The sequence below is a fragment of the Quercus suber genome, unplaced genomic scaffold (assembly GCF_002906115.3).
Source record: "Quercus suber isolate HL8 unplaced genomic scaffold, Cork oak 2.0 scaffold_566, whole genome shotgun sequence".
Classification (NCBI taxonomy): domain Eukaryota; kingdom Viridiplantae; phylum Streptophyta; class Magnoliopsida; order Fagales; family Fagaceae; genus Quercus; species Quercus suber.
Window position 1 is genome coordinate 347,362 of NW_027070011.1, and position 11,966 is coordinate 359,327.

Below are 11,966 nucleotides of genomic sequence, written 5' to 3' on the forward strand. Positions count from 1 at the left end.
GATGATTTCTTTCGAATGTATTATCTTCTAGAGTCGATGATAAATTGTGCTTGCACTCTAGTTCTTGAATGGTTTTGAAAAGACGATCAGGCTCTCTCCACCCTCACACTAATATTGGATTGTTCCTACCCATGAAATTAAAGAAGGTGGAGGGGATTGAAGACTTGAATCTCATCATTACTGATGAGTGGGTGCGTAATTTGAATTTATTTTGTATTCTTTATGTAAAATTCAATCCATGTAATAAAACGGTGTTGGAAACATTGATGCAGATGGCACTCAATTATTGGGTGGGAAGAACACTGAACAAATTATAACATAGAGGGTAGAACTCAGAAAAAAGAGCTAAATAACCACATCAATTAACAACTGAAAATAGAAACACACATGATAAAAATCAATACATCTTAGCCATCAACCTCAAAGCCTTTGAAGATTTTGAATTTTCCATTGCATTTTACAGCTATTATTAGGTATATCATGATCATAACTTGGCTGGGCTGACACTAAGAGGAGCTTCTTAATGTTACTCCATAATATCCTCATAAAAGATTTTCTTAAAAGAATCCATGTATTGTGTTTGCAAACGAAGTGCAATAATGAGAGATCCATCAGCAGTGGGACTTGGCATAATGAATGACTTACCATCCATATTTAGCAACCCTGGACCCACGTATATAGGCTTCCCCCATCCAAAATCTGCATCATAGATTGGTAGACCTATCCAGCTGCCAAGAGAAATGTTAGGGTTCCCTAGGAAAGGTGCTTCCGAGTATCCTTGAATGTGAAAGTTAGACCTTAGCCCACTCACATCCTTCTGACTTGATATAAAATCAAGAGCAGATCTTATATACTCATCATCCATTCTCTCAATGGCTTCCCTTAGTTTCCCAGCAGAATAACTCAATGGCTTGGACAAGAGGTCTCCATAGAGACATATTGGTGTCACAGTAACAGAAATTGCATTCCCAAAATATCTTTCAGGGAGAGATGGCTTTAACCGATTACGAATGTCAACTCCAAGGCGAGCTCTTGTTGATTGACTATTATGACTATCAACTGCACGTACCTTACATGCACATCTCCACATGTGGCCGGCAATGGCCTCATATCTAGAATAGGGCCTTATTGTTACCCCGACAAAGTCTTGATTGGCTCTCTTCTTTAGTACCTCCACTTGCTCCCTTGTAAGTTTTAACAAGGTCGCACTAGTTTCCTTCTTTCTCTCTTCATTCGCATCCGTCCTCCCAATCAAGACTGGTGGCTTTGCGGTATATTCTATGTGATCAAAGCGAGGAGTCCTAACTGGTTCACTTGATCGCAAAGCAGTTCGATCAAGAAATGGCATATCAACGTCCTCCAGATCATATCCCCGAGACAACTTTGCCCATGAGTTGATGAAGTGAGTTGCAGATCGTCCATCAACCATGGTATGGGACATTGCCACTCCAACACAAAGGCCACCACAGCGAAATCTTGTCACTTGTACAAGCAACAATGGCCACTCCTCTATTGGAGTAGTATAATCAACCTTTGGGACAAGATCTCGCACTACATCGGTTGGTGCAAAATCACCAAGTTCATCCAATTCTGCTTCAGAATAAGCTTCCAATAGTTGCACTCCCATGGCATTGCAATCAAGTTCTAGTCGGCCACCTTCAATCCAGTGTAGCCGGCCAGCCAACGGGTAGAAGTGAATCAAAGCACGGCTTAGGGAATTTTTCATTGCCTCAAGTGAAAATGGGTTGGTGGTGTTGTTGGACTTGGCTCTGTAAATTTTTATGACTGGTGCATGAGTCCATTGCGCCACTTGATCAGTCTCAGGGAGCCGTAAAAGGCCACTTGGAGTAGGCTCGCTAGGAACCACTATGGAAATAGACCTGATGGTAGTCATTTTTTTTTTCCTTGGTCCTTCTTCAGACAAATCTCTCTACGCTCTGACTTCCGTGGTGCTTATAGTGTTAAATATAGGATTTGCTTCAATTGTTTAGTCGAAGGTTAATAGATTAGAAAGAATCATTTACTTCAGTAAAAAAAATCATTTGCTTCTTTATGAATAAGATCTTTTCCGTGGATTCTCAACCAAAAAAACAAAAACTTGTCAGTGATAATAAGGTATAGTCACATGCATATGTAGGGTCACATACAAACATATCCGGAAATGAAATAAATTATGCAGGGTGACATACAACCATATCGGAAACGAAATAAATTTCTGTCTATTGAAACTATAAATGACTCCAAACGTGATTTGGACTTGGGGGCAAGTGTGACAAATACTCGTCATTTAGCAACCATGTTTTATCGGCTTGAAAATGATTTCTTTCTCTTTTTTATTTATATTTAATTACCATTCTTGAAATATGAAACGATTTTTTTTTTTACTTCATTTTTTTGAAAGAATTAAAGTCAAGCACGTTGTTATTGTAGGGCCATTTGGAAATATTTTATTTAGTTGAAATTGAAAATTTTTTGCTGAAAGTGAAAAAACAAAAAAGGGTTAAAAGCTAGCTGAATAGTACAATGAGATCTATGAATAGTGCAATAGGACCTGTGAATAGTATAAAAAAAAAAAAAACAAAAAACTAAATAAGTTGAAAGAAATAAGCTCATCCCAAACTCATCTTATTTTTGTCAATTTATGACTGTGACTCAACCTACCACTCCATGGTCAAGATAAGTTAAGCATGCGGCTTTTGGTCAAGTAGCTAGCCAGTGGCTTAGCCTTAGCCTTAGCCAATAGCCAATCCTTACCTTTTGATTTAGGGATGACAATGAAGTGGGGTAGGGCAAGGTCGGATCATAGGTGTCTCATCCCCTCCTTGTCTACCTTAAATTCGAGTAGGGAAAACTCACATCAAACTGGTGATTTATAAAAATGTCGTGTAACTAAAATTACACATGATAATCTCTTAAATAGCTATATAATTGATTGGAGGAAAATAGTTCTAAATCAATTTGGGGCTAAACTTTTTCCTTTAAATAATAGACATAGATGGTTTTATGAGTTGACACATAATGTGTTAGAAGAGATTCTTCCAAATCGATTTGGAGGAAAACATTGTCCTTACAAATCACTTGCCTGGATGGATTAGATTAGGTTGAGTTTGATGGTATTTTAACCCAACCCAACCCATTACATGTGTAAAAATCAACCCAATTTAACTCACATGGATTAGGTTGGGTCAATGGATTGTACTTACATGTTTCATGCCTAGAAAAAAATTGAGTTTTTAACAAATATTTGAACTTCTTCAATAAATCATTGCATAAAAATACTAAAATAAGAGTAATTATATATATATATATATATATGGGTTCAAGTTACACCTAATGTAATTTCATGAGTTACACCTTTTTTTTACCGTAGATTACCATTAGATCTAATGGTCAATAACATTCTATGCCTTGTAATTAATATTCTAAATATTGCATTAATGAGTTACCGAAAACCTCCATTTTATTTTATTCTTTAAAATTGAATGCCTTCTCTCACCAATTCCAAAGCACACACATTCTCTCTCTAATCTCATCTCCTTCTCCATGGCTTCACCCTTTCCACCACAAGACACATGATATCTCATATATTCATCTCTGATAATAAAGAAAAGAAATTAAGCAAGAGCCAAATCACTCCATTTGTATTGTGTTTAAAGGACAACCCAGTTTTTCTCCCTCTCCCCGCCCTTTTTATTTTTATTTTTTTTTATATTTTTCTTGGGCCCCTATGAATGTGGATCTAGCAAATTTCAATTGGGGATGTGAAATATGAAATCTTAACCTTCCACCACTTATGACATTATAACCCCCAAATTTTGAATTGGAACATGACTAGTAGTTTGGTACAACCACTAACATTATGAGATTTTAATGAAAGCTTCCATAGTTCCACCACAACATTGGATATCAACAATCTTATCAAATTAAGTGTTTATTTTAAAGGATTTGGAGGTAAGAACATTAAAGAGAAAAGTTGTCAATTTGATGGCTTACAAACTCAGAAATTGCAATAGCCATATCATTAGCACTTTTTTTTTTTCTTTTTACTAGAATTTCTTTTTTCATCCCAATGACTGAAGTGAAAAATACCAAAACATACTGTGCAAACTTCAAATACTGCCTCAACATTTGGTTTTTTATAATTGAATAAACTGCTTAATTTTTAAGAAAGCCTATAACAGCTATTTGTTGATGAACATATGAGATATCATGTATCTATTATGGAAAGGATTAAGGGGTGAAGCCATGGGAGAAGGACATGAGTTTAGAGAGAGAAGATGTGTACTTGGTGATTAGAGAGAGAAGGTATTTAATTTTAAAGAATAAGTAATAAATAGAAGGAAGGTTTTTTTTTTTTTTTGAGAGATAAAAGGAAGATTTTTGGTAATGTGATATTTAGAATATTAATGATAAGGCATGTATAATTTTTTAACCGTTAGATCTAATGGTAATCTATGGTCAGAAAAAAGGTGTAACTCGTGTCAAGTTACACCAGGTGTAACTTTAAGCAATGTTACACCACTCAATATTATTTAATTGAATGCAAATTTTTACAAATCCACCGTTAGATTAGATTATCTTCGTATATTCTTGATGCTTGCAAAATTTCGAGATGATCGAAGATCAATAGCCATACCATCAATCAAACGTTTAAATTTAAGTTTTTGTAATTTGAAATAATGCATAAAAGTTGAGTTTATAAATCAAATGGTATATTACATATGATCATCATGAAAATTGATATACATATTAAAAACATATAGAACATATAATTCAACAGTTAGATTTTCATTACATGAATTCAATAATAAATTATTGGGTGGTGTAACATTACTTAGAGTTACACTAGATGTAACTTGAATCCAACCCATATATATGTGTGTGTGTGCGTGTGTGGTGTGTTGAGTTGGGTAGGATTAATATTCCCAGCCACCAATACACAAAAAACCAATTTGAAGCCTTGGGTTGAATTGAGTTAGTTTCATTAGGTTGGTGGGTTGGATGCACACCCTATTTGCCTGTGATAAAGAATCATTATGAAACATACAAAATACACTTTAAATATAAAGTAATTGTGTAGTCCTCATTAGTTTAAAATATAGTAGAGTTCCAACTTAACATTTCATGTAAAGGACTTTGCCCCTTTTGTTGTTATTTTCTGTTAGCTTAATAAAAATTTTTAATTATGTCAAAGCCCACACTAATGGACCTTAACACCCTCATCATTTCATTATAGTGGAGGAAGGACATTACAACCTTGAATACTTAAGGGAGAAAACTTAAGTAAAGTATCTTAGATGTTGTCTCTTAGGTTCCCCTCTTAATATTCAGTCATGTAACTACTTAACTAAAAAATACACTTTCATCCCATGAGAAAAAAAATCCACGTGGCAAAATCTTAAGAGAGAAACCTAAAGAACAGTACCTAAGTACTGTACCTAAGTCTTACTCATACTTAAGGGTGAGAAATTGCAATCCATCATTTTGTTATTTTATTATTATTTATTTTCTAGCCCTTACTATTGCTGAGTGGCACTTGCTTTGCTACTACTTAGTTCGTGTATGTCCTTAAGTAATAATATTTAATAAATAAATAAAAAGAAGTTCATTTCCCTAAGATTGACACCATTTGCCTCTTTGGTTGAGGTGAAAAGGAAGGAAGAAAAATGAGAAAAATAGGTGTGTTTCCACCATTTAGTTTTCAATTCTTTTTCTTTTTCGTCCTCAATTAAATACACATGGTTGAAAATTAAAAAAAATTCTATAATCCCAATCAAATAGAGCCTCAAATAAAGTGGTTAGTATGAAAAAAAAAAAAAAAAAAAAGTGTAGCACGTGTGTCATGCCAGCTCGGTCACTCAAATTTTTTTTTTTTTTTGGTGTAAAAGGAATTCATAACAAAACTAAGAAGAGCACAAAGACTCAAGAAAAAGCCTGTTCAAATACAAACCAAGAAAATCTAAATCCAAAAACTTGACTAAGTCCACTGGCGGACAAGCAAGAAAAACAAAATCAGTGGCTTGACTTCCTCCCATATGAGCAAGGGCATCAGCGCACCTATTAGCATCGCGATAACAATGCCTAAGGCAAACCTAAGGTATCTGGGACACCAAGAGCCTGCAATCCTCCATGAGAGCAAAGACAAACACATTAGTGTAATACAGGTTGGCAATGGCCTCTACTATAGCCTTGGCGTCTAGCTCCACTTCCACAGCAGCAAAATTATAGTTAAGACACACATTAAGCCCATCACAAAGAGCCCACAGTTCAGCCAAGAAGCTGGTTGTCATTCTGATCTTGCGAGCAAAACCGACAATCCATTTACCTTCCTCATCACGAATTAGACCCCCTCCCCCCGCTATACTCGGATTTCCAAGAGAGGAGCGATTCGTATTTAATTTAACCCATCCATAAGCCAGTTTACTCCAATAGACAGGTATGCAAACTCTAGTGATAGCCTCCTTATACGGACTAGCAAAGAAGTGAAGCTCTAAAGCTCTACGAGAAGTATCCTCAGCTAAGCAAGGGTTCGACCTCTACCCCTTAAACACTGTCTGATTCCTTTGTTTCCAAATCACCCAAATAGCAAAAAGAAAAGTTATATTCCATGGCACATCATGTCGACCAACATTACGCTGATGTGTACCATTCAAGTTACTGCTAAAGAAATAGTTGCTGCCATGATTCATACCAAGTTGATACCAAACCTGTTTTACCACTTCACAGTCATGAAGGGCATGTAAAATTGATTCACCAGATGCATGGCAAAGAGGGCATTGACTATCAACCAGCATGGCCCTTCAATTAAGGAACTCCTTCACCCCAATGCTCTCATGACAACAAAGCCACACAAAAGATTGAATTACAGGCAAAGTCCTAACCTTCCAAATCCATTTACCCCTGAAAGAATCTGTGCTACCCTATGATGTTGCTATCTTATAGGCTGATCCAAGGTTAAAGATACCATGCTCTGATTCCTTCCAAGTTAACTTATCCTCTCCACAGGATGCCAAAGCAAAAGGCATAGCTTAAAGCTCCTGCTTGATAGATTCAGGAAATTCAATGGATGTGGTGGACCAATTCCACCCCGTAGTAGACACCACATCTTTAACCCTCAGATTCGCAATCTCCATGGTCATAGGACCATATATTCTTTGGCTCAGAGCTCCAAGATTTGACCAATCATCAAGTCCACCTCACACCTTTTTGAAAGATCTCAGAACCCTTTTTCATTACTGTCCAAACCCTCGAACACGAAAGCTTGTCTCTATTTCTAGAGCTCAATCTTCAAGTGTTACAGTATTTTCCTTTAAGAACCTTTTCCCATAAAGACTCACCTTCTGTATGGAACCGCCAATTCAACATTGATAGGAGAGCCAAATTCCTAGCCTTAGCTGATTGGATTCCCAAACCCCCTTCATCCTTTGGCTTGGTGACTTTGTCTCAACCAACCCAATGCATTTTCTTCATCGAATCCATTGAACCCCATAGGAAATTCCTACTAACTCGATCAATGCCTTCAGTAATTTTATTAGGTAAATAGGCACATTGCATCACGTAGTTTGGAATGGTAGAAGAGACATGCCTCACAAGGACAAATCGGCCCACCAAAGACAACAGATTGGCCTTCCAACCCGCCAACTTTTGCTTAACTCGCTCTAGCACAAAATTGAAATCCTGTGAAGATGACCCTAAATGCTTGATGGGAATATCAAGGTATTTTCCAAGATTAGGAGTGGACTGGAAACCCAGAATAGCACAAAAATCCTCCCTACTATCCCTATCAACATTCGGGGAGAAATAGACCCTAGACTTCGCTCCACTAATAGATTGACACGATTTGCTACAGAAGAGATCTAACACCTCCCTTAGGGCACCACAATTCTCTGGATCAGCTTTGGCAAAAAAAACTAAATCATCCGCAAAGAAAAGATGCTAGAAAGCTACACCACTCCTATTTGGTCTAACCGGTTTCCATGTGTTAGTACTACACTTCTCTTCGATGAGTTGACCAAGGAAGTCCATACTGAAAGCTCGTAAATGTGTTGAAAACACAAGAGCCGTTTAGACCCCCAATTAAAATTACGGCTTGGTTGATTTTACACTAACTTAATACTAAGTGCGGAATAGTGTAAACACAAGCGTATAAGCAATATACCTACTCTAATCCATATTTAAAGCAACACAGCAGTAAAAATGAAATAAACAAGAGTAGGGAAGAAGGATGCAAACACAGAAAACACCGAGACGTGTTTTCGAAGAGGAAACCAAAGACCTCGACGAAAAACCTCTCCGCCGCCCTCCAAGCGGAAATCGATCCACTAGACAATCAGTTGGGATACATGAGTTAGCAAGAGACCCTCCAAGCCTAATCTGTCCAATGTACCTAAGCCCTCCAAGCTCCTACTCCAACAAGGCTTCTCGGAACCATATCTTGTCTAGCACCCCGGATCCCGCAATAAGCTCCATGTTGCATCTGCCATTCTAGGCTTCTTCCAATGCTTCCCAGCAACACCAAAACGTCATTCAACACTCTCAAAGGATGTGGTAAGTGTTTGGGCTATCAACCTCTCAATGGTGTGGAAATGGAGAGGGAAGGGTTGAGGAGATACCACAAGCAATTGTATAGAGAAAGGTAGGGATGACAATCTCTAATTCCCAATGTGTTTGGCTAGGGTTTTCTCTCTGAAGCAGTTCTCAACATTTGTGGGTAATAAGGGTATATATAGGATAGGTGCAAAATGTGTGAGTCATTCAGTACAGGCGGGCAGAACAGCATGTCTCACGGGTGTCTCGCGGGAAGGCCTTACCCGCGAGATACTCGCGAGAGACAACTGTCTCCACCTGGCCTAACTCTTCGCATTCCAGCACGTGTAGGGCACATGCTTCACTTCGCGGGAAGCTAGGTCGTGACATACCCGCGAGAATCCTTCAGCCTCCAAATGCTTGAGTCTTCACACACACTCTCTATCACACAACCCTTACAACAAATCCCACAACAAATACAGGGTATAAACGATTGAAAATACTTACAATCAAATTTGGCACGGAATAAAAGCCAACAAAATACATAGTTGTAAATGACAACTTTACACATACAAAGGATTAAAATATATGGGGAAAGGGGGTCCTCTTGTCTAAGGCCCCTTGAAGGTAGAATCTGATCTAAAGCTTCCCCATTCACTACAATGGAGGTGGACACCGTCGACGCACAACTCATTATCAGCTTAATGATGTTATGAGGGAGGTTGATTCTGATCAACATTTCTCTAATAAAACCCTATTCAAGCTTATCGTAAGCTTTTTCCAGGTCAATTTTAACCGCCATAAAACCATGCCTTCCCTTCTTTCTACTGATCGTGTGGATAAGTTCCTGCACAATGATGGCATTATCCATTCCCCTTCTACCAAGAATAAATGCAAATTGAAGAGGAGAAATAAGCTTACCAAGCAAAGGCCTCAACCGGGCAACTAAGATCTTAGAGACAATCTTATACACTATATTGAACAAGCTAATAGGCCGGTAATTATTAAGAGTTTCCGGCCTCGGCATTTTTGGAATGAGAGTAATGTGTGTCCTATTTAACTCCTCAGGTATTTCCATAGCAAGAAAGATCTTTCTAACTTCTTCCACCACTGATTTGCCTACAATAAGCCAGAATCGTTGGAAGAACCCAGCATGAAGACCATCAGGACCTGGGGCTTTGAAAGCCTTAAGAGACCACAACCCTGCCTTAATCTCATATTCTAAAACCCCTCCCTTAATAGTATCGCACTCCTCATCCGAGAGACGAGCTTGCCAAGAAGAGCCAGTCGGGACATTAAGAGCAGAATAGCTATGGGAAGTAGTGTATAGCTCAGAAAACCCAGACCGGATCGCCTCCTTCACTTCCCTCTCAGAATGTAGCCACTCCCCAGAGTTGGACATAAGAGCTGTAATGGAGTTTCTTTTCCTTTTGACCAACGTAGAAATATGGTAGAAATAAGTATTTCTATCTCCAAGCAGCATCCAATTAACTGTGGACTTAAGCAGCCATAACTTTTCCTCTTGGCTGAGAACACAACAAAGATCTGCCTGAAGCTTCCTTTCCAAATCCACAAGAGACACTGAAGGCCAATCAGCTAAAGCCTTTTGAACCCCTCCTAATCTAGACATAATTCTTCTCTTTTTCTTAAAGATATTCCTAAACTACCCATTATTCCAATCCGATGCATCTCTAGAAAACTTACTGATGGCTTCCTGAAGGCAAGCAGCCCTTGCTTAAGCTTTTTGGACCACTTGGGGAAAAGAAGGGTCTGATAGCCAGAAGCTTTGAAATTTGAAGAGCCTATTCTACCTTGCCCAACTTGTAGGATTTGTTTCCAACAAAATTGGATTGTGATTCGAGTGGCATCTAGTCAAATGAGTCAATCTGGCTTCAAGATATAGCTAACACCAGTCAATGTTGATGAAAAACCTGTCAATCCTTTCTTGGATGAGTACATCAGCGTCTTTGCAGTTAGTCCATGTGAATCATGACCCCCAATAACCCAGGTCAACCATGTTACATTTATCTAGGCACTCCTTCAGTAAAAGAGATCTTCTGATATTCACCTCTCTACCTCCCAACTTATCAGCACTACTAAGAGGCTCATTAAAGTCCCCTACAATCACCCAGGCCATACTATGCAATTCCACAATGCGCATCAAATTATTCCAAAGAATTATCCTTTCAGGAAGTCTAGGACTAGCATAAATTGCTAAAAATAACCAGACAAGATTAGAAGCACGTACCTTAATAGTGGCGTGAATTTCTTGCTCAGTCTTGGCCAGAGGGGTAGCTTCCACCTTATCAACATTCCACATTAGCCATAAACCCCCAGCATAGCCAATCATATCCACATGAATCATTCCATCAAAAGGCAACCGATCTGTAATATTCTTAGCTCTCTCCCTTCCCAAACGAGTTTCCATTACCACAAAAACAGCTGGATCGTGTACGCGCACCAGTTCCCTCACATGTTTCTGAAAATTAGGCTTCAGAACGCCCCTACTATTCCAGATTATTATCTTCATTACACAAATATGATCAGGAAGAAACAAAACTTTAGTAGAGAGTTGGCATTTCGCCTCCTCCTTTAAACTCCATTCTATCTGTCTTAACCTCTCCATCAACTAAACTCTCCCCTGCATTAGAAATCGCTAGACCACAAGTGTTCCGAATGCCACCTTGGTGCTTAGACAGTAAAGGTTGATCTCCATTAAGACCAAAAACACCTGCCTGTAGCTTCTGACACCTGTGGCTAATCGCTCCATCTCCATTAGCCTCTTTTCTGCTATACACTCCACTTGGTTCACTTAGCTTGAAATCGGCCTTGTCAAGATCATAGCCCACCTCTTTGCTAGCAGAAGCCATGAACAAGAAGTTTGGATCACTTGGGGTGCTGATCCTATTGTCGAGCTTGGCGGAAGAAACAAAAGGTGAAAGCTTTGAAGAGCTTCTGGGACCTTCTGCAGTCCTATCTAAAGTAATAAGTGCTCTGCTTCGTGCCAGATCTTTTTTGCTTTTGATTGACACACTTTGGGCTTGAGCTATGGCAATTCCAACGTGAAAGGAGCCCACTTGATTAGCTTCCATGAAATCAGGCCCCATAGCAAAGCCCAAGCGTTGCTCTCCATGGTCCGTACACAAAGCCTCATGGTATTGGACCTAGTTTCTTGTTTGGGCCTCATCAGGCTTCCTATTATCTGCTCTCATGTCATTGCTTCTCAGCCCTACATGTAGGTAAGCATTCCCACCACTTACTCTGAGATAACCCATTCTACTACCTTCTGTCTTATATCTGGCATCTCTGTTACCTTGTCGTTTTCTTGTGACCACCAACCACAGACCATAGTTGTCCTCTGTCTTAGTCGACCGAGTTCCATCCCCTTGCTTGGGGTCCACCATATCACACTCAACATGTGAATTGCTAACTTGGACGTC

At 38.9% G+C, this 11,966-nt stretch overlaps 2 protein-coding genes across 2 annotated transcripts; both read right to left on the bottom strand.

The window, feature by feature from the left end:
• Window positions 1-368: 368 nt before the first annotated feature.
• Window positions 369-1,894, bottom strand: LOC136063727 (hydroxycinnamoyl-CoA:piscidic acid hydroxycinnamoyltransferase-like). The gene has a single exon (XM_065764524.1). It carries the CDS (start codon window positions 1,892-1,894, stop codon window positions 527-529), a length of 1,368 nt encoding a protein of 455 aa, XP_065620596.1. The 3' UTR covers window positions 369-526.
• Window positions 1,895-6,092: 4,198 nt separating this feature from the next.
• On the bottom strand, window positions 6,093-6,794 carry LOC136063724 (uncharacterized). Its single transcript, XM_065764521.1, has 2 exons — window positions 6,635-6,794; window positions 6,093-6,517 (listed from the first exon to the last, which is right to left on the bottom strand). Exons 1-2 carry the CDS (start codon window positions 6,792-6,794, stop codon window positions 6,093-6,095), a joined length of 585 nt encoding a protein of 194 aa, XP_065620593.1.
• Window positions 6,795-11,966: the final 5,172 nt, after the last annotated feature.

Coding starts and splice junctions, on each gene's coding strand:
- LOC136063724 (XM_065764521.1), bottom strand. CDS start 6,794: ATGCTGGTTGATAGTCAATGCCCTCTTTGCCATGCATCTGGTGAATCA. Junction 6,518..6,634: donor CTTGAATGGTACACATCAGC/GTAATGTTGGTC, acceptor ACCCTTGCTTAG/CTGAGGATACTTCTCGTAGA.
- LOC136063727 (XM_065764524.1), bottom strand. CDS start 1,894: ATGACTACCATCAGGTCTATTTCCATAGTGGTTCCTAGCGAGCCTACT.